Source organism: Mus caroli, unplaced genomic scaffold, assembly GCF_978045245.1.
Source record: "Mus caroli unplaced genomic scaffold, Mus_caroli_1 scaffold_4, whole genome shotgun sequence".
NCBI classification, from domain to species: domain Eukaryota; kingdom Metazoa; phylum Chordata; class Mammalia; order Rodentia; family Muridae; genus Mus; species Mus caroli.
This window is the reverse complement of record NW_028227259.1, coordinates 79,497,732-79,524,794: the sequence shown is the minus strand read 5'-3', so window position 1 is coordinate 79,524,794 and position 27,063 is coordinate 79,497,732. Positions and strand designations below refer to the sequence as shown.

Below are 27,063 nucleotides of genomic sequence, written 5' to 3'. Positions count from 1 at the left end.
CCGGCTGTGGCTGTTGATAATCCTATCTCAAAAACGACAATCAAAAAGCCCAAACATTTTTCTCAATATAATATTTCTGAATTAATGTTATATATTGTTCCTTTAGACGTCATGTGTCTTAGCCTATTGCTGCGATTCAATACCACAACCAAAAAATGAGTTGGAGATGAAAGGTTACACTTCCATATCACAGTTCCTCATTGAAGGAAGTCAGGACAGGAACCTGGAGGCAGGAGCTGATGCAGAGGCCATGGAGGGTGCTGTTTACTGGCTTGCTTGCTCCTCATATAGAGCAAGCTTTCTTATAGAACCCAGGACCACCAGCCCAGGGATGGTACTATCCACAACAGGCTGGCCCCCCTCCCATCAATCACTAATTAAGAAAAATACCTTACGGGGCTGCCTCCAACTGGAACTATGGAGGCATTTACACACACACCCTTTTTTTTCCTTATTTATTTATTTACTTGCTTACTCACTTTACATCCTACTCACTGCCATCAGTCACCTTTGCCTCCAGACTTCCTTACCCCTCTCCCCCTATTCCTTTGCTCAGGTTCCCCACCCTGGCACTTCCAGTCTCTGTGAGGCCAGGTGCTTCCTCTGATGGAGGCATTTTCTTGATTGAGGTTCCCTCCTCTCAGATGACTTGACGTTGACAGAACACTAGGCAGCCCATCATGTTACTGTACCTTTAATAGACAAAAAATAGTTTAAAATATTTTTAAGTTCTTTGAAAAACCCAGAGAATGTGTGACTCAGTTCATTGCAGTGTTTGTTCTCTTTTAACAATTTGAATTAACATCTCCAAGATGCACATTTACCTTATGTACAGTTGTATTTTTAAATTTTAAACTTTATTCTAACTTTAAATATTTCAGTCCCTTAAATTATAGAAGATGCCATATATATTTAATAGTTGAATGAATTTGAAAATTGTGATGGAAAGCATTAAGAATGGCCTATATTTAGAACATTTCAAGAATACTAGGGTCTTCCAGGTTTTTTATGACTGATTATGGTTCTGCAAATCTCACTGTTGAAACTATGAAAGTTAAGAGTAGAAACAAGGGAATATAGTAAATTCAGCATCTGTTGGCTATAGTAAAAAAGAATTGCTAGCCACATACCTTGCAAATAGATTAAGTGTATAAAGTGACACTCCTGCCTGTGTGATACAATATAGTGTGGCCATTTAAATCTATATGTAGATTTATAATATGGAAGATTAAAATTAAAATGTAGCTACTGGTTATAACCATGTAAATGGACCAAACAGAAAGGATAAAAAAACAATACTAGACGGAGGGAGCTGTGTTATGATTAGTAAGATTTTCATTATAACCTAGCAGATTTTATTTTTTACTATGGTAGAATAAAGGTCAACAAAGTACCATTTAGGCATTTGAACAAAACAAAAGTAGCACTAGCAATGTACAGCCATTCAACAGGAATGCATAATCTAGACTATGAGAATATGATGTGATTTTTTTTTTTCCCCTACAAGGTGCACATTCGAGTTGCTTCACCGCCAATAAAATATCCGTGCTTCATGGGAATAAACATTCCTACAAAAGAAGAGCTCATAGCCAATAAACCAGAATTTGATTGTCTTGCAGAGTACCTCGGTAGGAATTAACATTTCTGTAAATAGTAACTGTTTTAAATTTTAAGTGTACTTTCGTATAAAACAGCAATCAGTGGGAAGATAAATTTGAGCACTGGGTTATAGTGGTTATGGTTCTGGCTATGCAAGTTTTGGGGGACCAGGGTTAAGTTTGTAGTGTTCCATGGGGTAGTTATGTCTGTAATCACAGAGTTCAGCGTGTGGAGACTGCATACCCAGAATAAGCATAACATTAAGCACTGTTGCAAAGAGTAAAGGGGATTGGGACACTTTATATTAGAACCGTAGCCAAGCAAGATCAGGAGACAGAGGATCTATCACATGCATTCCCAGTTTCCTTCTCCTTTAAAAGTTTGAATTGTCCTGGCTGGCTTGAACTTAGCACCGTCTTCTAGCCTCAGCTGACAAAGCAGCAGGTACTGCATGCAGGCTATGTCATCATGTCGGGCTTCCTTTTTTTAGGAAGGCTAAGAGAAGTTTTCATCCTTAGACGATGTAGCTGTGTTGTGGTGAGACATGTTTTCCCTTCCTCCTGCAGGAGCAAACAGCGTTGTGTATCTGTCAGTGGAAGGACTGGTTTCATCTGTGCAACAAGAAATAAAATTTAAAAAGCAGAAAGTGAAAAAATGTGATATTTCAATTCAAGAAAATGGAAATGGTTTGGAATATTTTGAAAAGACAGGACACTGTACGGCTTGCCTCACTGGGCAGTACCCTGTGGACCTAGAATGGTAGCTGCCTGGACAGATGTGTTGCTTCCAGACTGTAGGGTCATCAAGAAGTGGTTTACATACTGTTGTTACTCAGTTGGTACCAAGTGGATACCACATGCTTATATATGTATACTTTAAGCTTTGAGATTTTCTGAGGTTATTATTAAATTGCTATATTGAACATGAAGATTACATGTAATGCAACATCTGAGGATTCATTTTGTACAAGGACTGACTTTTCACGCAAGAGCAGGCAGGGGGTTAGTGGCCGTTCCCAGAACCATGCTTGAGAGGTTTAAAAGAGGCTAGATTGGGGGTGTTCTGTACAGGGGCTTTATAAAGTTTCATGAAGAATTTGAGTTCATTGTGCCCCATAGGTATCTAGTCTGTACGGTCAAGCCTGTAACTATGGCCTTGATCTTAAGATTCTTCCACCCCATACACGTGTGGCTCTGAGGACCAGTGTACAATTCTTAAAAAATGAAAACCTACATGGGAAGCTGAGGCAGAATCCTGAGTTCAAGGCGAACCTGGGCTTTCCTGTCTCAAGATAAAAAGTCTTTTCTGTGCCTGGGACCCCCCATCCATCGTTCATACACTTAATACCTAGTAGGAATGTGCGTGCCTGTTGTAGGATGTTTCACCCTGTGTTTTACAGTGCATGGCCATCAGCCTCTCAGAAGCTGATGATAATTACCTTTTGCTGAATTAGTTTTCAGTTTCACTGTGATGGGGGGAGATGTACAGGTTTACAGTCCTTTCCCATCTCTCTTTGGGATGTAATGAATGACTAAAAAATACATCTGGAGCCTTTTGTTTTTTGTTTTTTTCCTACACATGAGGAGAAAATATTTACTCTAGCAAATAACTTAGTACATTGGAAAGAGAAAGTTTTAATTTCAAATAAGACTTTATCCTAGGTTGATTAAACTTGACTGTTTGAATTGAGTGCTTGATCATTCACAGAAATGTATACTTGTATACATATTATACGTATGATTTAAACAGAGCAAATAGACACATACTAGGGCTGATTTTCTTAAAGGCCACTGTTTTGGGAATTAGATTGCCTGTACCCAAGTGTTAGCTCATAATCATGTTTTTTCTACTTTATTTTGTTAGGTATTTTGTTAGGTGACATTTTTAATTTTTTTATGATGCAGATTCAGTGGATTGAGGTGATTTACTAACTCCTGTTTGTGTAAGATTGTTCACATGGAAAAATAACTATTTCTATATTGTTGCCAAAATTTGTTATATACTTTCCAAACCCACTTAGAAATATAATATTTATTAATAACTGAAATTATTAGTCTACATTTGGTCTATAGTATCATGCGTTGCATAATGGCAGGTCAAGATAAAATGTTAGTACTTTACGGTCATGTGCTGCAGGGCCTGAGGTTATTGTGTGGCATAGACACAGGCAGATTGGCATTTCACAGACCCAGAGCCATTTCAGTGGGTGCAGCCTCTTACGTTAAATGCATTTCCCGTGGCAGTGAGGAGGGGTAAGGCCTTTAGGTCAACTTTTAAATGGCCTTTTTAAAATTTGATGTTTTACACAGAAACTCAGGGAAGGTTCTACAACCAAAATCTCTAATTTGACTTTTGTGTTTTCCATAGTTTTTATTTTGTTTTATTGGAATATTTTATAAAGCGAAATAATAACCAAGGTCGTTTGTACAACTTTCTTAATTATTTCTTCATTATATGCTTTTATTTTACAAGTTTCTGAATATGGATTAAATTAACATTTTTTTTTTACCAGTTTCAAGCCTTGTTTTCTCTGCTTTAAATGTATATAACTAGAGTACTATATGCTCAAAAGATGAAAAATGTGTTTGAACACAACGTCCCAAACTAATATAAACCTACTTTCTGTTTTGGCCTTTTTTTTCTTTCTTTTTTTTTTTTTTTGCTGCAAATATATGTAATAAATGTGTTTATGTGTGCTTTTTTAAAACAGTACTAACCTGGCACCAGCTGGTGAGATCCTGTTTCTCTGATTCAGGAATTTTAATAAATAGTCCATCTCTTGTGAGCTGGGCAAACATGCCAAGTAGGAGGGTAGTAGAGTAATTGGGAAATAGAATGTCAAGTCAACACCGTGTGGAACAATTTCTTTGGAAATGATGGAGGCATGGTTCATGGTTCAATGTAATTTGGAGGGCCTGAAACATCCAAACATAAAATGAACAAATCAATACATCCAGACAATGGGGTCCTATCTAGTGTTAAAGGAGATAGGCTGGGAAGCAACCCAAGATTGAGACACATATTAACACTGAGTAACCCAGTCATCTAGAAGCAGGAAGCTTGTAGGGCAGGGACGAAGCAGTTTACAGGTGTCTGGGAGGGTCGGATGAGCAGGGACGTGCCTTGAAGGCCTGGATCCTAAGACTGAAGCACGAAGCTCTCCTCAGTTCCCAGCCCTCTGGTTCATAGTGCTCAGAGTTGTTACCTAAAATCCACCCTTCTGGCCTGGCCTGGTGACTTGGTTTGGTTTGGTTTGGTTTGGTTTTTTTTTTGTTGTTGTTGTTTTGTTTTTCGAGATGTTTTGGTTTGGTTTGGTGTTTTGTTGTTGTTTTGTTTCATTTTGTTTTTCTAGACAGGGTTTCTCTGTGTAGCCCTGGCTGTCCTGGAACTCACTTTGTAGACCAGGCTGGCCTCGAACTCAGAAATCTGTCTGCCTCTGCCTCCCGAGTGCTGGGATTAGGCCTGGTTCAGAATTACCTTTTTCTTTTCTTTTCTTTTCTTTTCTTTTCTTTTCTTTTCTTTTCTTTTCTTTTCTTTTTTTTTTTTTTTTTTGAAAAAGGGTCTCAGTAGAATACTCCAGCTAGACTGAAACTCAGAAATATGCCTGCCTCCTCCTGAGCTCTGGAATGGATTAAAGATATGCACCCACCACGTCTGGGTTTTTTATTTTAGTCTTGTGGGAGGGGGCGCGTGTGCACTAAGTTATAGGTGATGTTTGAGCAAGTGCCTTCTCATAGAGCCATCTTGTCGGCTCCCTAAACATGTTTGCCTTAAGAGGGTCTTCCAGGACCAGTTGTCCGGGGCCAGGCTGGGCTCCAGCTCTGAGAAAGGAGAGAAGAACAAAACAGCCCCGAAATGAAAATAATGTGTCCTTGAGAGCAGATGGTGAGGAAAGAGGCTATGAACAGAGCTGAGGGTGAGTTACTCCCCAAAGTGAAGCCCAGTGCGTATCCCATAATATAAAAATAATATAAAAATGGCCTCTGGTCGGATAGGCTTAGGAAGTCTTGCCTGGGATCCTTTTTTGTCCCCTGTTGGACTTATCTGATTGTCTCACTCTATCTGCTGCTTGCTGTTGGGCTCCTGCTTGTGATAGGATTAACTTACTCACTAGAAACCCGTAGCTTGGCTGTCTTGGATTGGTCATGGTGTGTGCTCACAGCAATAGAAGCCCTACGTAAGACAGTGGGGAGTAGTGACTTGCTCTGAGGGGTCAGGCTAGAGAGACAACTGTCTCAGTGTTTAGACTCAGCTAGATAGACCTCACCACACTAGCCAGCAAATTCTCCCAGGAAACACTGGTCTACTGCCAACGGTACCAGCATAAGGAGACAAAACATGGAGAGATACACAGCTTTGCAGCAAGAATATGCTTGCCTGGTTTTGTTTTTAATTCACGTATATTTTATTATCTTTTTTTTATTAGGTATTTTCCTAATTTACATTTCCAATGCTATCCCAAAAGTTCCCCATACCCTACCCCCACCTCCTACCCACCCACTCCCACTTTTTGGCCCTGGCGTTCCCCTGTACTGGGGCATATAAAGTTTGCAAGTCCAATGGGCCTCTCTTTCCAGTGATGGCCGACTAGGCCATCTTTTGATACATATGCAGCTAGAGTCAAGAGCTCCAGGGTACTGGTTAGTTCATCATGTTGTTCCACCTATAGGATTGCAGATCCCTTTAGCTCCTTGGGTACTTTTCTCTAGCTCCTCCATTGGGGGCTGTGTGATCCATCCAATAGCTGACTGAGCATCCACTTATGTGTTTGGTAGGCCCCAGCATAGTCTCACTAGAGACAGCTATATCAGGGTCCTATCAGCAATGTATGCAATGGTGTCAGCTTTTGGAAGCTGATTATGGGATGGATCCCTGGATAGAAACTTATCCTAGGCAAATGGCTGGACCTGGCGGGCATTATCCTGGGTGAGGTAACACAATCACAAAAGAACTCAAATGATATGTACTCACTGATAAGTGGATATTAGCCCAGAAACTTAGAATACCCAAGATATAAGTTAAAATTTGCAAAACACATGAAACTCAAGAACGAAGACCAAAGTGTGGACACTTTGCCCCTTCATAGAATTGGGAACAAAACACCCATGGAAGGAGTTACAGAGACAAAGTTTGGAGCTGAGACAAAAGGATGGACCATCTAGAGACTGCTTGCCTGTTTTTAAAACAAAATCTCAAACATTTGATTTTACAAATGAAGCCTCAGGAGCTAGGTGCTGTGGTGAAAGCCTGCTAGCTCAGAAAGGCTGGAAAAGCACCCACTGGACCTTCCTCATTTCAGAAGGAAGAAACTAGTTCTCCACACTATCTTAAAAGCCCTTCAAACTGAGTGTTGCTCCCTCCTACTTCCTGTTCTTTATCTGCTCTGACTTCCTCTCACTTGTATTTTCCCTATGTTCACTCCCTGTCAATGGTTGCCATTCCACCTCACAACCTATGGTTGACTTTATTTAATCTAGTTTACAAGCAAACAGAAAGCTCTTGGATTAAAGGTGTGCACTAGGGCTGAGCCCTATAACTAGACAGGTTTTTTTCCCCAGTACACAGTCTTGGGGGTCACAGTATAAGATGCCTTGCAACACCTGTCGATTCACAAAAACAGCAGGCCTTGCTCTGGCTAGGACCACAGACTATCAGTAAGTTCACAATAAACGGCATTCTGTTCCCTCCTGTTGACAGACTTGTTTACCACTTTCCAGTTTCACGAACCTCATCCCGTAACACTTGTTTACCTTGCCAGCAAGATGAGTCTAAGTGTGGTGCACATCTGCTATCTCATCTGCTTTAGATGCTGAGGCCCTGGTACATGGAGTTCAAAATCTGCCCATGCTGTATCAACTGAGACAGCATTGAACAGATACTGAACTGAGATCCACCCTACTCTGCAATCCTTGATTTTTAGAAAGCTTTAAATTGAGCCGGGCGTTGTGGCGCACACCTTTAATCCCAGCACTCTGGAGGCAGAGGCAGGCGGATTTTTGAGTTCAAGGCCAGCCTGGTCTACAAAGTCTACAAAGTTCTAGGACAGCCAGGGCTAGACAGAGAAACCTGTCTAGAAAAAAAAAAGTTTTAAAATAGGAACTGGGGTTGGAGAGATGGCTCAACAATTAAGAGCACTGACTGCTCTTCCAGAGGTCCTGAGTTCAATTCCCAGCAACCACATGGTGGCTCACAACCATCTGTAATGGGATCCGATGCCCTCTTCTGGGGTGTCTGAAGACAACGACAGTGCACTCATATAAATGAAATAAGTAAATCTTTTAAAAATGTGGAGAGCCTTTTCGGGTGTTGACATTGGCCAAGGACAAGGAAATGGCCTTCTGGTAGGAATCTGACATTGGCCATGACAAGGCTTCAGCAAGAATCTAACTTTAGGCTATAATAGGGAATAGTAGGTTAAGGCAGGAATTTTAATCTTACGATGGAACAAAAGAGGTAGACTTCAGGCAAGATTTTGGGCTTGGACAAGGAAGTGGGCTCAAGTATTTTGGTTATTATGACAGGCCTTTTAAACAACTGGAGTAGTCACGGGACTTTGCTTACTGCCTTGTTAGCTCATTGTACTGCTAGCCCTTAATACTTGCATGTAATTTAAGTGGTATAAAAAGCAGATTGGAAAAATTAAATTTGCCTTCAGTCTCAATATTGACTGGGGTCATGCTACAATGTTGTCTACCCTTTTTTCTTTTTAATCCTCACTCCTGCGCTGGAGAACCTGTTGACTGACTGAGCGGGCTTGGTCAAAATAAAATAGGAACGGATGATTATGGATTATTACACTCTAGAAAAGTGTCTTTAACATGAGATAGCTCAAAAACAGTAGGAAGAAAAGAAGCAACTGGGAAGGAAAGGGGAAAACACAAATTATTGAAGGTAGGTGTCTTAGTCAGGGTTTCTACTCCTGCACAAACATCATGACCAAGAGGGGAGGAAAGGGTTTATTCAGCTTACACTTCTACAGTGCTGTTCATCACCAAAGGAAGTCAGGACTGGAACTCAAGCAGGTCAGGAAGCAGGAGCTGATGCAGAGGTCATGTTCCTTACTGGCTTGCTTCTTCCCCTGGCTTGCTCAGCTTGCTTTCTTAAAGAACCAAAGACTACCAGCCCAGGGATGCCACCATTGATATCACTAATTGAGAAAATGCCTTACAGCTGGTTCTCATGGAGGCACTTCCCCAACTGAAGCTCCTTTCTGTGACAGATGGGAAGAGGCCATGGATAATCACCATGTCTTCATTCAGAACGGAAGCCTGGTGGCCTTTTCCACTCTGCTCACGTGCCCATGGTCAGTCCTGGACATGTCTCTGCTTGTGTGAAGCTTATCTGTTGGAGTTGGCCAATCCAAAATGAGAGGGGGGACCCACCCTGTACCACTAAAAATATTTAAATGTTCAGAGAGAGTGGGTGAGGGGGACTTGGTTTTGAAAATCCCCTCTCCACTAGTGAGAGAATGTATATACTCCGTATATACTTTGGCTTTTAATAAAAGATGTTTGCTGTGATTCATTTCCAGTCTTTTAAATTCTTTATTCACTGGGAAAAAAACTAAACCAAGCTAAGATCCCTAGATAGAAACTCTTGCGCTAATAGAAAGAGGCATTGCGTCTGATACAGGCCTATAATCCCAGCACATGGGAGGCTAAGGCAGGAGGTTCTTGAACTTCCAGGTCAACATGGCAATATTGAGAAGAAAACAAAACAAACAAACCATGCTGGAGTCAGACATCTAAAGGATGAGGTGTTATGGGTTGGGTTAGCGAGTTAAAGAATTCCTTAAATAAAGCCGTGAAATACTGAAAGTATTGGAAAAAGCAGCTCACAATGAAGGTCTTTTTAAAGTGTAAACTTCAGGCCCTGACTGGAAAAGCTTGAACGCCTACAGGGATAAGGAATTGGGATCCCCCTTTAAAATCATCCCAGGTGGTTCTGATGTCGTTGACCAGAGACTGGAACAACAGAGCATCAAGGTGAACAGGAGGCTAAGAGGAGAGGTCCACTGGGCAGGTAAAAGATGGTGTTCTGGGCTAGAGAGATGGCTCAGTAGTTAAGAGCACTGACTGCTCCTGAGTCAAATCCCAGAAACCACATGGTGGCTCACAATCATCCATAATGAGATCTGATGCCCTGTTCTGGTATGTTTGAAGAAAGGTACAGTGTACTTAGATATAATAATAAATAAATCTTAAAAAAAAAAAAAGATGGTGTTCTTTCTAGAGAGAGAAAAGACAAGTGTGCTGGCTAGTTCTTTGTCAGCCTGATCCAAGCTAGAGTCATATGGAAAGAGGGAACCTCAACTGAGAAAATGTCACATTGGGCATTCTTGCTACATGACTGATGTGGGCAATGACACCCCTGGGCAGGTGGGCTGCTCTTCCAGAGGGCCCAGGTTTAATTCTCAGTATCCACAGGGTGACTCAACAACTAACTCCAGTTCTAGACGACATAATATGATCCTTTTGTGGCCTTGCTCCAGGCACCATGTGTTGCATAAACATGCACTTAAAAGACCTATACACAGAAAACACTTTTTAAAAAGGAGAGAAAGAAAAAGCAAGCTAAGCAAACCAGTAACCACCATTATTCCACAGTCTCTGATTCAGGCCTTGAGTTCCTGGGCTGACTTGTGATGGTGGTAGTGCTTTGATAAATCTTGGTTCCCCCAAGTTGCTTTTGGTCATGTTTTATCACAGCAATAGAAAGCTAACAAGAACAAATATAACACTTAAAAAGGTGTCTGGCGAGGCCCATAGTACACAGGAAAAATGTGGTTTCCAAATGGGTATTTCCTGCACTGTTTGGGGGGACAGATGAGAAGGCTGGCCTGATTCCATGACAGGCTTCAAATTAGCAGTTTAGGAGACTAGGCCTAAGGCCAGGCAAATCAGTTACTAGGAAAAAAAAAAAAAAAAAGGCTTCAAGCAGTCAGAACTGCCCTGCTATCTGAGACTGCCTGGCCACCTAGCCTGAGGTAAGGACAATGGGTCAGCAACAGTTTCCAGACTTCCTCTGCAAAGATTTCTAGACTTCCCAGTAACAATACCTAGAGATAAAGTAAGATAAAGCTCACCTACCCTGGAATTCCAATGTGCTTTCAATGGAGCCTGCGAGCTCACTTGCTTTTACTCTGTCCTTGTAATGGGGAAGACCCCACCACGCTGAACTTCTACAGAATAAAACACACTTTGTGTTTACATACTATTTGAGTCCAGGGTGTCATTCTTCATGGACCCTTACAAGTTTCTGGTTTCCAGCAGATAAGGACACACTCCTTTGTTTTTTAAGGCGCTGTATGTAGATAGTGCTTAGCCACTCCCACCTCTCCTTCCAACAGGAACCGATACAAAAATCCCTTCTCCTTTCCTCTTTACGAGGGCACAGTAACTCACCACTGTGGTCACCCTTCCCATTTATTGTAATAATTGTCCCCTCGGGAAAAAACACACATCCAGGCATACAGTGGCTTTAGGGACCGCTGTTGACCTCAGACAGGCCTGTGTTTCTTCATAGGGAAGTGTTGTTAACAGCTGCAGACGCCAGTTAGCAGTTTCATTCTGACAGGAGGCTTCCCTGGTATACTTCACCGCTGCCATGACGGTCGCAACCAATCTTGAGTATGTTCCCAGAAGGTGTGGAGGGGCTAAGCCCAATTTACTCGCCAATTAGGCGGTGATTACTTTACTTCAGACTTTGGGATATTTCTACCCGCACTTTAGGAACGAGGAGACTCCGGGTCTCAGAGAGATGGCTCTGCTGTCAAGGGAGCTCACTGGCCATCCAGAGGTCCCTTCTAGGTCCCCAGCATCCATGTGGTGGCTCACAACCACCTGAGACTATGCTCCAGGGAATCCGTTGGCCCCTGCAGCCACACGGGACACGCAAATTCACGCAGACGCACACGCAGGCACGGGTATGTTGCAATCGCACACGCCTGCACAGGCATGTTGCCTGAAGCGTACCGCAGGGCTGAATCCGCACGGACCAAACCCGCTGGGGCAAACGCGGCGGAGGTCCGTGCGCCACGCCTGGGCGGAACCCGTAGGAGAGAGCCCGCCCCCGACGCGGGCGTGACGTCGCGGGCGCCCACAGATGACGCGAGAGGTCTGTTTTACGGCTCCTGAGCGCCTGCGGCTGGTCTGGGAAGTGCACGCCACGCGCTGTCGTGAGAAGGTGGGGCGGGAGAGCGCGGGAGACTCGGGGAGACTGTGAGCTGCTGGACCCGGGTTTGGAGCGGCTATATGGGTCGACTCGGTCACCTGCTGCGCCACCTCCTAGCGTGGTCCGGAGAGCCAAGGAGAGGCTTTTGTGATTGCAATTAATGTGGCTGCTTGAGATGTATAAGATGCAGACGGATAATTTACCGATATTTATAATGCCCAGTGTAGGGAGAACCCTTAATATCAGGATCTGTTGGTGATTAAATGGCTTTATTTACAGTTGTACATTAGCGAGCTGCTAATCTTAAGGCTATAACACGAAATTTGCTTGTTAGTTCATCCCTTTTCATGGTTGATTTGTTTTTCTTTTTCTTTTTATTTAAAATTGAAGTGTGCGTGTGCGCGGGTGCAGCATGGTGAAGAAACAAAAAGGACCTTTCAGAAGTGGGTTCTCACCTTCCATTATGTGAGTCCCGTGATCACACTTAGGTTTTCTGGTGTGATGGCAAGTTAGTTCCTCCACTGACCTATCTTGATGGCCCAAGTCAGTCTGAAGGGAGGGGAGGGGGACAGAGAAGACCGGGACAGGGGACAGAGACATAAAATTCAATGGCTGACATGAATATCTGGACAAGACTGAATTTTGCCACTGGGAACTTTTAGATTCAAAGTAGAAAAACTCCTTAATTATAGATTTTGTGTGGTGAGTTTTGTAGTTAGTTATAAAAATAACATTTTAAGAACTAAGTTATAGCCGGACGTCTTAGCGCACACCTTTAATCCCAGCACTCGGGAGGCAGAGGCAGGATTTCTGAGTTCGAGGCCAGCCTGGTCTACAAAGTGAGTTCCAGGACAGCCAGGGCTATACAGAGAAACCCTGTCTCGAAAAACCAAAAAAAAAAAAAAAAAAAAAAAAAAAACCTAAATTATAGACTTGTTATTCTACTGCTGTGAATTATGTTAGTAGATTATATTTTCTTGTGAGAAAATAGCAGTTACACATGCGCTTGCTTTTTAGAGAAAAGGCAGCTTTTAAACAGACTTTTTTTTTTTTTTTTTAAACTTTAGGTATAACAGTGTTTTACCTGCATGTATGTAAGTGCACCATGTTCGTGCCTGGTGTCTTCAAAGGCTGTCAGATCACCCAGAACTGGAACTATGGACTGTATTGAGTTCCCAGTTGGGTGCTGGTATGGAACCTGTGTCTTCTGAAAGAGCAAGGACGGTTTAACTCCTGAGGCACATCCTCAGGTCCAAACTAGATTTTTGTCAAAATATGTATAATACATTAATGTGGAAAATTGGGTGCTTAACAAAATTTATTTGGGTATTCTGTGTTTTTTTTTTTTTTTTTTTTTTTTTTTTTTTTAGATTTATTTATTATATGTAAGTACACTGTAGCTGTCTTCAGACACTCCAGAAGAGGGCGCCAGGTCTCGTTGCGGATAGTTGTGAGCCACCATGTGGTTGCTAGGATCCGAACTCTGGACCTTCGGAAGAGCAGTCGGGTGCTCTTACCCACTGAGCCATCTCACCAGCCCCTGTGTTCTTTTTTTTTTTTTTTTTTTAAAGATTTATTTATTATATGTAAGTACACTGTAGCTGTCTTCAGACTCCAGAAGAGGGCGCCAGATCTCGTTACGGATGGTTGTTAGCCACCATGTGGTTGCTGGGATTTGAACTCTGGACCTTTGGAAGAGCAGTCGGGTGCTCTTACCCACTGAGCCATCTCACCAGCCCCTCTGTGTTCTTATATAGGCAAAAATATCGGGAGATACTCTACTGCAATAGCCTTTTTTTTCTTTTTTTGGTTTTTCGAGACAGGGTTTCTCTGTGTAGCCCTGGCTGTCCTGGAACTCACTCCGTAGACCAGGCTGGCCTCGAACTCAGAAATTTGCCTGCCTCTGCCTCCCGAGTGCCACATTTCAATTTTTTTGTATCCTTTTTGACTTTGTGGGTTTAAGAAGGCCTTTTCTTTAACTCAGCTGGATGGTAATTAAATGACACAATTGAAGATTAATTCTATTCTGAATCAGTAAGTAAACCGCTTAACTTTGAACAGGTAAAGAATTGGAATAATATGACACTTGATAAATCTTATTTTTCTCTGATATATGTTAATAGGATTCAGAGGAAAGTCTCCTTTGCTTTGAAGGAAACTAGGAGTTACGATATTTTTGTTAGCATTGATCCCTAGTGGTTTTTTTGTTTGCAGTTTTTTTAAGACAGAATCTCTGTGTGTAACCCTGGCTGTTCAGGTACTCTTTATATAGACCAGGTTGGGATTAAATGCGTGCTCCATCATGCCTGTTTTTTTGATTTTTTTTGGGGGGGGGTTGCTTTTTTTTTTCTTATATGTGAATGTCACATCTTTCCCACATATTTAAGTGTGATCCAGTGTTCATTGACTGTTGTCAAATTGATTTTTTTTAAATGTCATTGCTTTCAGCAAAGTTGCCACAGGTATTTCCTAAGTTTAGAGCTTCAGTTATGTATCTATGCTACAGATTTTGTTTGTTTTAGTAACACAACGTACTGCTGTTACCAAAGGGACAGTAGGAGATCATTTATTCTGAGCCAAATATGAGTGATCAGGTTTCAGGACCACAGATTTAGGTTACCCTAAAAATCACATCCCAGGGTAGAAGCAGGTCTATGAACTTGTACAGTTGAAAGACAAAGGAAAGTAAAATACCAAGGCTTTTCAAATACATTGGTGAGAATTAGGTGGATTCCAGCAAATCTTATAGGTTTGGGGTGGGATCAGATGACGTTCGTAGCTCTGGGCGTGGTGGGAGCTAAGGTACTTATCCTCACAGACACTTCAGGTGATAGCCACAAGGACATTGGGTGGACACAGGTGGGCAGTAAGCCTGCTGCCAGGAGAACCCAAGATAGTTGATCTTTGAGTATGCAACATCCCCAATCTCTAGCCTCCCGCACTTTCACAGTCAGCCGTGCAGAACCTTAAATAGACAGGTCTTACCTGGGCACTTCCTTTCAGTTCATTGTTTTGCAGTGTTGGGGACTGGACTTGGGCACACTGGCAAACGATCTGTCACTGACCTAGTTACCCAGCTGATGGTCATTTTTGCTAGTAGACAAGTTCCCTCCTCACCCCCTGACAACTCCCCTAACGTTTGACTTTTCTTTCTGTGTAGATTTCTCGGCCACCAGTGTTTAGACAAACCTCAATAAAATGACTCTTCAGGAGTTGGTGCTTCGGACTGCCTCTGTCTATATGGACAGAACAGCTGTATGTTTTGACGAAGGCAATAACCAGCCTCCAGTGTGCTATACCTACAAGGCTCTGTTGAGCGAGGCTTCAGAATTATCCAATTTTCTGTTAGCACACTGTGACTTTGGAGGAATTCGGGAAATTGGTCTCTATTGTCAACCTGGGATAAACTTACCCTCCTGGATTTTAGGGTAATATTTCTAGTATAAACTGATATTACTCTAAGCCAATTTAATAGTTTTTAGTATATAGTATACTTTGTAAGCTATTGTTTTATTTACTGTTGGATTCTTCTGTGTTAGCTTGTTATTTTCTAAAGAAGTCGAAGTACACATTTCCTATGGTATTAATTTCTGATCATGTACATTAGTTAATTTGAGCTTATTAAGGACAGACTAAAAGTTTTTAGTAATACAATATTTAAATATGTCAAAAGTATAAAGGCCTTATTTGTCTGTCAAAAGAAAACAGGTAAAGCATTTTATAATTGTCTTCAGGTAAAACAAAACAAAACAAAAACCAAACAAACCATTGAGCCATCACTCCAGAGCCTGTTAACTCTCTTAAAATGTTATCTTTCGGACGGGCGTGGTGGCGCACGCCTTTAATCCCAGCACTCGGGAGGCAGAGGCAGGTGGATTTCTGAGTTCGAGGCCAGCCTGGTCTACAAAGTGAGTTCCAGGACAGCCAGGGCTATACAGAGAAACCCTGTCTCGAAAAACCAAAAAAAAAAAAAAAAAAAAAATGTTATCTTTCTGTATATTAAGTGCTAAGAGCTCTTTCTTTTTTTCAATACTGAGTACTGAACCCTTGAACATGCTAAACAAACTCTGTACAATTGAGCTGCATCCCCATCCCGGGTGGGCTAAGAAGTGAAAATAGAATTTTACAATATCCCAGGTAGTCATTGGGTACAAGATAAAATAACTACAACCAAGGCTCAGCCCTAAACTTTGTGAAATTCTAATGAACAGCGAAGCTCATAGAGACATCAAGTGCTCATGGAGAACTGTAGTCCTTGTCCTAACCTTATACTTGCTCTGCAGGATTCTCCAGGTCCCCGCAGCGTATGCGCCCATTGATCCAGACTCCCCACCGTCCTTATCAACTTACTTTATGAAAAAATGTGACCTAAAGTATGTTCTCGTTGAAAAACAGCAGCTTAGTGTAAGTCTGGCCATTGCATGGTGGGGGCGGGGGATTGTATGACGTGGGGAGGGATGGGGGGGCAGGCAGACAAAGTTATTGACTGACTTCAATTTAAGAGTTCTTGCATCTGTCTTGACTTCTGAATTCACTAACTCTGGCGTTGCTTCTCAGCCTCAGCGATGCCATTTTTCTGGTTGAGTGTGTGGTGTGGGAGGTTCCCACACCATATAAGATGGTTAGTACCATTACCGTCTCCTGCACATTAGATACCAGTAGCACCTTTTAGCTGTGGTACCCAAAAATGCCCAGATCTTCCCTAGTGTTCCCTGGCTCCCTCCCCAGTGCATGCTACATTGAGAACTACCACTTTATGATATGGAAGTGTCTTCTAGTCTTACGATGGTTCTCTAGTTTTCCTTCCTGTTTCCAAATTGTTTCCTATGGTGGAACATGCCATAGTCCTTGGAGAGTTTACTTTTATGTCAATTACAGCGGGCCACTGTGTTAAAGAATTATAACTGAACTTACATTTTGAAAAAGGGATCAGCTCTTAGACCACACATTCGTGGCAAATTTGTTTTTTAAAAAGTTTTAAGTATGGAGCTGAGAGATGCCTCAGAGGTGAGGAGCACTTGGCGCTCTTGCGGAGAGTGTGGGTTCAGTTCCAGCACCCATAGAGGATGGCTTAGGAAAGCCTGTAACAGCAGTTCCAGGGTATTCGATACTCTCGACTAGACTCTGCAGGCACTGCCTTCACACGGTGCACATACAGATATGCAGGCACACAGATACACATAAAACAAATCTTAACAAAAAAGTTTTAAGTAGCCAGGCGTGGTGGCGCACGCCTTTAATCTCAGCACTTGGGAGGCAGAGGCAGGCGGATTTCTGAGTTCCAGGCCAGCCTGGTCTACAAAGTGAGTTCCAGGACAGCCAGGGCTATACAGAGAAACCCTGTCTCGAAAAAACCAAAAAAAAAAAAAAAGGAAGGAAAAAAAAAGTTTTAAGTATCTGCCAACCAGTGATGTATCTGAGAAACACTGCTTTAGAGACAGGAGTTGACACTGGGTGTTCAGCAAGAGGTAGTCCATGCTGTATTATTATTTAATTATTGTTTGTTTAGAAAACACTGCCTACTGGATGAAGAGTATTATAGGAGTTCTTTTCAGTTTAGTTTTCTTTTACCCATTCTCTATGTGAACCAGTTTATACTTGAGAATAGCCTAAATGCATTGTATGTGTTTGGGTACACGGACATATGAACTGTGAAGCTGTACGAAAAGCTTCCTAGAAGCTCATGAGTATTAAAGTGTGGTGAATAGAAAGACATTTGAAAGATTCATTTGGTTAATACGTGTTTTTGAAGTAAATGTCAGTGTCTGCCTGGAGCCTTCCCTTGCACTTCTGAAAGTGCCCAGTCCTTTGTTCCTGCGAATAGAGTAAACTCAAAGAGCAATGCCAAGAAAGGCTTTCCTATCTTGTTCTTTTCTTGTTTGTTTGATTGTTGTTGTTGTTTTGGTTTTTGAAATAGGGTCTCACTATGTGGTTATCCTGAAACCAAATATATAGATCCAGATTGTCCTTGAACTCACAGAGATCTGCCTGCCTCTGCTTCCCAATTGACAGGATTAGATGCTTGTGCCACCACACCTGGCATGCTTATTTTTCTTACGTCTTGTTGGAAGTTTTAAAAAAGAAGGTTAGGTGTGAGAATTAATTGTCACTATCAGGATGCTTTGTGAAGGTATATAATAAGGGGTTGTTATGCAAAGCCCCATAGCTAGGACCTTGCCTTCCTTGGCCATGATTTCTGTGATCTGTGAGCATTCTTCTTCACTTAATGAAGAAGCAGTGAGCAGTCCATTGAGCATCCACTGTTTTCCCACCAGACCAGTTACTCTTGTGTAGGAAGAGTTCTGCCTCCCAGGAGTGCTGTCCAAAGTCTAGAGATATTTCCCATTGTCCTGATAAAAACAAGCTGCTGCCAGGTGTGGTGGCGCATGCCTTTAATCCCAGCAGGGATTAATTTCAGACAGATTTCTGAGTTCGAGGCCAGCCTGGTCTACAAAGTGAGTTTCAGGACAGCCAGGGCTATACAGAGAAACCCTGTCTCCAAAAACAAAAACAAAACAAAAAGCTGCTATTGGCATCTGTAAGTAGTAGATGGTGCTAAAATTCCTACACTGTACAAGGCAGGCTCCCACATAGAATTGTGCTGCCCAAATGTCAGTGATGTAGAGCCCTGATGCTAGATAGAGAGAAGGGATTTGGAAGGATTTTGGTATATAAAGCCCTCTAAAGTTATACCCTGTTGGGGAAAAAAGAAGAGCCGGTTCTCTAGAGCCTCCCAGGTCTGCAGTGTGGTGGGGCCTAAGGGGCGGGACTCAGCAGAGTTTTAATGGAAAAGAATGATTTTGAGCTAGGTCTTAAGAATGTATGGGTCTTGAACTATTTTTGTTGTGGTGGTTTTTTGTTTTAAACAAATATCCTGTTGTTAAAACAGGCTGCCCTCAAACTAGATATTAAAGTGATGACCTTGAACTTCTGTTTTTGGTTGTTTTGAGTCTTTTTTTTTTTTTTCTTTTGAGATAGGGTCCCTCACTATATGGCCCTGGCTGTCCTGGAACTCACTATGTAGACCAGGCTAGCTTCAAACTCACAGAGGTCTGCCTGTTTCTGTCTCCTGAGCACTGGGATTAAAGGCGTGCGCCACCACCCCTGGCTAACTTTGAGTTTCCATAGGTGAATCCTGCTGCCTCCACCTCTGACCAAGCCAGCTCAGTCTGTCAACAGAGGTCTCGAGGGAAGGAGTGAGGGTTGACATGAAAGGGTGATTAGACAACAGTATGGTTATTTTTCTCCAACCTGCTTTTATACCATTTTAAGTACATGTAAATAATAATAATGTCAGTTCTAGGTCAAGGAACAAACAAGGCGATAAACAGGGACCCTTAATCACTGTCTCTGGGGGCTTGCCAGAACGATCAATAGGACATATTCCTCAGCTCAGTGTACCTTGAGCTTACTTCCATGTCCTGGCCCAATGTCAAATTCCTGCCACATTTTTTACAAGGCAGCCCCAAAAGCTCTCTGCACACCTACTCTGTGCTGAGACTACAGATGGGCACAGTTTGCCTTTAGCTTTGGTTGTTATTGTCTTAGCATTATGGGCTGTATATACCTCATCCCACTTCTGACACACATATGCAACAAACACACACGCAGCAAGCATTACAAGCTGCCAGGTTTGACCTTTTGTTATTTATATTTATTTAATATGAAATCTCAGATTCTTTCAATTAAGCAGTTTTTAAAAACCAGCCCAAGAAGCTGTAATCAGAAGACCCCCATTTTAACTATGTCCAGGTCAGGTGTGGCTGTGCACTCTGTCGTCCTAGCAACCAGGAAGCTGATGCCTCAAGTTTGAGGTCTTATGGTCTGCATAGTGAATTCCAGGCCAGCCAGGGCCACATAGCAAGAACTTGTTCCCAAAAATCCAAACGCAAATAAACTAAGCATAGCATTGTTTCTTCCAGCTTATTTCATGTATGAGTACACTGTCTTCAGACACACCAGCAGAGGGCATCAGATCCCATTGCAGATGGTTGTGAACCACCATGTGGTTGCTGGGACTTGAACTCAGGTCCTCTGGAAGAGCAGTCAGTGCTCTTAACCGCTGAGCCATCTCTCCAGCCCCCATCCAGCTTATTCCAAATCACACAAAAGCAGCCAAGTCAGAGCCCTGCAGTTGTTGGCTCAATAGGCAGACAGGCACAACGTCTGTCAGCTCTGCTCCCAGATGCTTGCTGTCCCCTCCTAGTGCAAGACTAGCCAAGCCCCGCTGTAGAGGAAGGGTTCAAGAAGTGGCTGTCATTTAACAGTGGAGTCCTGTGCTTTCCCCACTGGCGTCAGTTGGATCCCATCACATACAGGTTAAGGGCCAAACTCTTTTTTGCTGATTATGCAAAGTAATTGAGGATTCTCGTCTTATCTCTTGTCGATACCAGACCTCATCCTCTCCTTCATTTTTGCACATTTTTAAAGTGCTTAGTGTTCTCCAGCTTTCCTAGATCCTGTGCTCTGTGTCAGTGACTGCCTGAACCACCCATCTTCTCATTTGGAGAATAATGAACATTGCCTATGAAGTCTCTGACCCTTTGTGTGGAGTTAAGCTCCGCTTTCTCCGCTAACATTTCAGTCATGTGCCACTATTATCTTTACCATGTTCCATTGTAAATGCGTGCTTTTCTACATGTCTGCTTTGGAGGTGAGTTGGAAAGTAATAACATTTAACCCTTGAGTTAATAAGTGAGACATGTCTCAGTTCTGTCTTCATACCAGGATACAAGTTAGTACCTGCATCCTCGGTTAAGCCACATTCGTGGGTAAATGGCTATTTTACATTCTCTATAAAATAACTATTTTTAACATGTTAATCTTATTTATTTGTTTGTTTTTTGAGACAGGGTTTCTCTTTTTGGAGCTCTGGCTGCCCTGGAACTCACTCTGTAGCCCAGGCTGGCCTCAAACTCAGAGATTGGCCTGCATTGCCTCCCAAGAACTGGAATTAAAGGCATATACCACCATCACTTGGTTTAACACGTTAATATTTGTAAATTTCTTCTCTAACAGAAATTCAAATCTTCACATGAGACAGTTCTGAACTATGACACAGTTTCCGTGGAACACAAGGACCTGGCACTCTTCAGACTGCATTGGGAAGATGGTGGGGTGAGCACAGTGCTCGGTGACAGAACAGATCAGCACAAGGTGACGGATGGAGAGGACAGAGTGAGTGCTGAGAGCAGGAACCTAGAGAAGGAGCACATGGACATGCGGCATGACGGTTGCTTGGCTTATGTCCTCCATACCTCAGGGACCACGGGGACACCGAAGACTGTCAGAGTGCCCCATGCATGCATACTGCCTAATATCCAGCACTTCCGGTAGGTCCTGTCCTTGGAATCCTTCCTGGAGTTTGTGTTTTAAGCTGGGTGACATGGGACTGAGAGGCTAGAGACAGAAAGAGAACAAGTTTGATGCCAGTTTGTACTATGGAAAGAAAACAGGAAAACAAAGCAAAATAAAAATCTTGTATTTTAAAGAAGAATACATTTAAGTATGTATTCTATTGTAAATCTTGATCTAAATGTATAATCCTAAGTAACTGAGCAATTAGTTAGATCCAGGCAAATTACAGAATAAACAAATGATTGGACAGAAGCTGTGAGTGTGTGTGTGTGTGTGTGTGTGTGTGTGTGTGTAAGTGTGTGTGTGTGTGTAAGTGTGTGTGAGTGTGTGTGTGTGTGTGAGTATGTGAGTGTGTGTGAGCTCAGGGCCTCACACACGATGGGTAAAGGCTCACCTGTGAGTTGTGTCTAGCCCCCGTTTGCTTTTGACACTAGATCTCCCTGAGTTGCCTAGGATGGCCGTGAACTTGCTCTGCAGCTAGGCTGGCCCTAGCCTTGTTATTCTGCTGCCATAGTTGTCCAAGTCATTGGGACTACAGGCCTGGGCCACCAACTTCACTTTTTGACTTTTATTTATTTATTTGAAAGATTTATTTATTTATTTTATGTATATGAGTGCACTATAGATATACAGATGGTTGTGAGCCATCATGTGGTTGTTGAGAATTGAACTCAGGACCTCTGCTCACTCCTGCCCAAAGATTTACTTATTATTATATTTAAGTACACTGTAGCTGTTTTCATACATACCAGAAGAAGGCGTCAGATCTCATTAAGGATGGTTGTGAGCCACCATGTAGTTTCTGGGATTTGAACTCAGGACCTTTGGAAGAGCAGTCAGTGCTCTTACCCATTGGGCCATCTCACCAACCCCCAGTTTTTGATTTTTTTTTTTTTTTTTTTTTTTTTTTTTTTTTTTTTTTTGGTTTTTCGAGACAGGGTTTCTCTGTATAGCCCTGGCTGTCCTGGAACTCACTTTGTAGACCAGGCTGGCCTCGAACTCACAAATCTGCCTGCTTCTGCCTGCCGCCGAGTGCTAGGATTAACGGCGTGTGCCACCATGCCCGGCTACTTTTTGATTTTTAATTATTAGTTTAAAAAGAAGAAATGTTTCTTTGGCAAAGGTACCAATTAAATATAGGAGGAAGGAGTTTTTCTGTATGGCTGTGTCAGGATAGGAGGCTGAAATGCCCAGTTCAGCTTTCAGCTTAATCTATTAGATGACGAGGAGTCACCTGCAGACCTGCCTGCCATTAATTCCCCCTGGTGTCGGTGTGGGTTTCTTCTTGAGAATACTCATTTTGTGAAGAAAAAAGCAGAGAGTACAGGACGTAGTATAGGTATGGCCCTAGGGAAGTGGGGGTAGGAACAATTGGTAGGAGGAGTCTGGTAAGATACTTACATAATTTTATGTCATTAAAAAGAAATCTGTTGTTCTCTTCTTGAGACACAGTTCCTCTGTGTAACCCTGGCTGTTCTGGAGCTCAGAGATCTACTGGCTTCTACCTCCCAGGGCTGGGAATAAAAGTGTGTGCCTCCACAGCCCAGTGGGATTTAAACTTTGTTAGGAGCCTGTTATAGTTTGCTCTGTATAATTGGTGGGCTGAGGCAGAAGTGTGAGGCTCTCTGCAAACACCATGGCTGGCAGAATGTGAATCCAGGGGAGGTAAGAAGGGAATTTGGTTCAGCATGACTCAGTAGCGGGTGTTGGTTCATACTGTGAGGTTCTGACATGGCATGACATGGCAGAGTTTATTTTCGGCATAGTTAAGTATACCACAATTTGGGGCAAAGTTTCCTGTGATAATTAACTCAGTCCTGTGTGTACAACAAAGCTTAAGGCATGACTTCAAGGAGACCTTGTCAAGTACCTGTAGCATCTTCTATAAAGGCATGTTCTCTAGATTAGCTGAGGAAGCAGGCTCAGGGTAAGGTAAACAGTGCTCCCGTAAGTGCCTCAGGAGGATTGGTCTATAGACTGACTGAGATAAACATAAGGGTCTGGCCATCTGGAGGGTGCAGAGGTCACCGGGCTATTAGCCATATCTGTTTCCAGCCTTCTGCTGATTTGTGAGCACAAGTGTAACCATTTAAATTTTTTTTTACCCCGAGACAGGGTTTCTCTTTATAGCCCTGGCTGTCCTGGAACTCACTTTGTAGACCAGGCTGGCCTCGAACTCAGAAATCCACCTGCCTCTGCCTCCCAAGTGCCGGGATTAAAGGCGTGCACCACCATGCCTGGCCCATTTAAATTTTTTAATATTTATACCAAGAAAAACCCAGAAGGTAGAAGCTGAGGTAGAAACCTGGTAGCTCAGTGTGGTAGCTTTGTTTTCCTAACTATATAGAAAATATCTATTCACAAGCCTGATCTTACAACTAAACTGCTAGCTCTTTAGGAATCTCTTTCCATCTGTGTCATTCTATGAGCTAGCCTCCCTTTCTCTTGAGCACCAACAAACTCAAGAGGGCTCTTAGCTTGCTTTCCTAGAATACTGTTTACCTGTGCCCTGCCAGCTGCTTCTCTGTTGTTTCTGAAGGCCCAAAGAGAAAATCCCTATCTCTTACCTGGAGGTCCTCCCATAAAAGCTCTTCCAAGCCAAGAGACAGAGAGAGAGCGTGCACGTTCTAGCAAAGGCCCGGATACTGTAAAAGAACTCTATAAAGCCTCCTATACAACCTTGCCAGGCTGAACCATAGCCATGGTGGTGTGGCTCCAAGGCACTAGGTGCTGAACCATTTCATCTTCATGGTGAGGTAGCTCCAGACCACCCAGCTGATTTTGCCTCACATCATAGAGCAAGGGCCATAAAACCTCTTCTAAGCAACTTGCCCTAAAATAGGCAGGACCTTTCCATTCTTTAGCATTCTTATCAATGGAGGCTTTTAGAGGCAAACCCAAACTGCATCTCTTCAGGACACACCTAACTACATCCGACAAATGCTATATCTACTTAGGCTTGTTTTTTTTTTAAAGATTTATTTATTGATTATATGTAAGTACACTGTAGCTGTCCTCAGACACTCCAGAAGAGGGAGTCAGATCTCTTTACAGATGTTTGTGAGCCACCATGTGGTTGCTGGGATTTGAACTCTGGACCTTCGGAAGAGAAGTCGGGTGCTCTTACCCACTGAGCCATCTCACCAGCCCCTACTTAGGCTTTTATATTTTGCTAACAATTAAGTTTTCTATGTACAATAATCAAACATCCTGTAACACACAGTATATAAGCATGCTTCCTACACAGGGGGATCCTAAGTTCAAGGTTCATAGTGAGACCCTGTCTAAAACAGAAGGATTGGAGGGATGAAAGAAAGTTTGCTGACTTCGAACATCTCACCAGGAAACTAGACGGTATATATGAAGAACAATTCCATTAAAAATGAAGTTTGGGCCATCCATTATGAGAGGCACAGGTATACCATATTTAGATTTTTAAAGATTTTTTTTTAAACTCCAAGTTCTTTTTTAAGATTTTAAAAAAGATGATTTATTTATTTTATGTGCTTTATGTTTACCTGCGTATATGTTTATGGAAGGGTATCAGATCCCCTGGAACTGGAGTTAAGACAGCTGTGAGCTGCCATGGAGGTGCTGGGAATTGAACCGGGGTCCTCTAGAGGAGTAGCTAAAGCTCTTAACTGCTGAGCCATCTCTCTAGCCCTTCCCCCCCCCCCTTTTTTTAATGTTTTTTCCCAAGACAATGTTTCTCTGTATAGCCCTGGCTGTCCTGGAACTCACTCCGTACACCAGGCTAGCCTCAAACTCAGAAATCCGCCTGCCTCTGCCTCCCAAGTGCTGGGATTAAAGGTGTGTGCCACCACGCCCGGCTTTAAAGATGGTTTTTTTTTTAAAGATTTATTTATTTATTATATGTAAGTACACTGTAGCTGTCTTCAGACACACCAGAAGAGGGAGTCAGATCTTGTTATGGATGGTTGTGAGCCACCATGTGGTTGCTGGGATTTGAAATCTGGACCTTCGGAAGAGCAGTCGGGTGCTTTTTACCTGCTGAGCCATCTCACCAGCCCTTTAAAGATGTTTTTAAGTTGAGAGTCAGCTTTCTTAGGGAGGGATTTGTGTGTTCAGTTTAAAAGCAGCAGTGTAGACTAAACAAACCCATGCTTTGATATCCTAACTTAAACTCTCCTGGTCTCTTTGTTCTCATGCAAGAGAAATTTCCAAATAATAGAAAAAGGAAAGACTGGATCTATCTTAACATCAGTGAGTACCCTTGACTTGTATCCGAGCATTCAGGAGGTTGAGACAGGAGGATTAAGACTTCCTGCCTAGCCTGGGATACATTGTAAGGCCTTCTTTCAAAACATACACATGAGGGGTAGAGAGATGACACAAGGATTAAAAGGGCTTGCTGCAAGTTCATGCTGAGTGAAGTTGGAATTCCAAGACCCACGTAACAAGCTGGGCACCGGACACATGTTCTATAACACCAGCTCAGAGGAATCCCATGCTATTATCTGGCCTCTAGCATCCTCCTCTCACATATGTTGTGCATGCGCATGCGCACACACACACATACACACACATACACACACACACACACACACATACACACACACACAGAGTCTTAAGAAATAAAAATGAAAATATCAATCCAACAGAAGCAAGAGTCTACTGAAAGGAAACCAGAATGTAAGAGTAGATTATTATTAGGAACTGACTCACAGGCACAGTGTGACTGAGAAAGTAGAGGGGGCATGGGTAGGCAGCTAGGAGGCAATCAGCAGCAAGCTGCAACCCCAAAGGCATTGGCACAGTCAGAGCACAGTTAGGTGGGGTGGAAATTAACTGCAGATCCAGCTGCTGCTGCTGATTATGATTTTTAAAGCATCTTTTATTTTAATTTGTTTTTATTATATGTATATCTGCTTGTGAGTATGTTATGTGCACGCAGAGGCCAGAGACTTCGGTTCCCTCTCAAGCTGGAGTTAGCTCAACTAAACCGCCCAACCTCTGAGTAGGTGCTGGGAGCAGCAGCTTGCCCTGGACCACTAAGCCATCTCTCCAGTCTTGTTGGTTTTTCTTTAAGGAAGAAATCCAGCCAGTTCAGGACTGATAAACTCAGCTGGTTGCAGACTGGAATGTTCAACCAAACAACTGACACAGAGAGGTGTGCTTTACTAAGTGGCGGCCACCATCCTTCTAGTCTCTCACTTCATCCTTAAAGGAAGCCTGTTTAACTGGTGGTGCAAATCTGAAACCCTAGCTATTGAAAGGCTGAAACAGGAGGACTGCTGGGAGTTTGAGGAGAGTCTGGACAACATAATGAGTTCTAGGCCAGGCAGAGCTGCATAGCAAGACAATGCCTTTTTAAAAATGAAAGAAAAACAGAAAAAAACAAAAACCAAAATGAAAGCATAGTAGAAAGAGAATTCTGGGGGTTGTAATTCCCTTTGTCTAAACTGACATATCAGGAAGTGGTCACACATGATAAAACCTGTGGCAAAAGAAAAAAAGTATTATTTGTTTAGTTTTAAGTTGAGACAGAGTCTTACTATACAGCCATGGCTGTCCTGGAACTCACTGTGTACACCAGCTGGCCTCAGACTCACGGAGATCTGCCTGCCTCTGCCTCCCAAGTGCTGGGATTATAGGAGTGCACCAGCACACCTAACTAAAGGGCTTTCTGTCCCACCTTTTATAAGGGGTTTCCAGTAGCAATAGCGCCATTTTGCATAATCTGAAGAATGAAGTCTGAACCATGAAAACTTTTCGTCTCCACGATGGCACTGCTGGTGCTGCTGCTGCCTCTGCCTCTGCCTCTTCCCCTTCCTCCTCCTCCTCCTCTTCCTCTTCCTTTTCCTCTTCCTCTTCCTTTTCCTCTTCCTCTTCTTCCTCCTCTTCCTGCTCTTCCTCTTCCTCATCTCCTTTTATACTTATCTCTCCTCATTTCATGTGTATGACTATTTTCCT

The 27,063-nt window shown here is 42.7% G+C and overlaps 2 protein-coding genes and 1 long non-coding RNA gene across 10 annotated transcripts in view; 2 read left to right on the top strand and 1 right to left on the bottom strand.

The window, feature by feature from the left end:
* Ppat (phosphoribosyl pyrophosphate amidotransferase) overlaps positions 1–4,285 on the top strand; it is a 29,479-nt gene extending 25,194 nt beyond the window's left edge. The window contains exons 10-11 of the mRNA XM_021161829.3: positions 1,508–1,628; positions 2,166–4,285. Coding sequence (XP_021017488.1) covers positions 1,508–1,628; positions 2,166–2,362 — 318 coding nt within the window. The 3' untranslated portion in view covers positions 2,363–4,285. The remainder of the gene's footprint in view (positions 1–1,507; positions 1,629–2,165) is intronic.
* Positions 1,623–11,636, bottom strand: LOC115031102 (uncharacterized). The gene is made up of 3 exons (XR_003836688.2): positions 10,689–11,636; positions 4,317–4,514; positions 1,623–2,210 (listed from the first exon to the last, which is right to left on the bottom strand). It is a non-coding gene; the product is annotated as an uncharacterized LOC115031102 (long non-coding RNA).
* Positions 11,637–11,732: 96 nt separating this feature from the next.
* Aasdh (aminoadipate-semialdehyde dehydrogenase) overlaps positions 11,733–27,063 on the top strand; it is a 31,639-nt gene continuing 16,308 nt past the window's right edge. For 3 of the 8 annotated variants that reach the window (XM_029476921.1, XM_021162881.2, XM_029476922.2), the window contains exons 1-5: positions 11,753–11,784; positions 12,163–12,237; positions 14,933–15,200; positions 16,056–16,176; positions 20,791–21,104. In XM_029476921.1, coding sequence (XP_029332781.1) covers positions 14,971–15,200; positions 16,056–16,176; positions 20,791–21,104 — 665 coding nt within the window. In that variant the 5' untranslated portion in view covers positions 11,753–11,784; positions 12,163–12,237; positions 14,933–14,970. The other 5 variants (XM_085836772.1, XM_085836773.1, XM_085836774.1 and 2 more) reach the window with 5 other exon arrangements.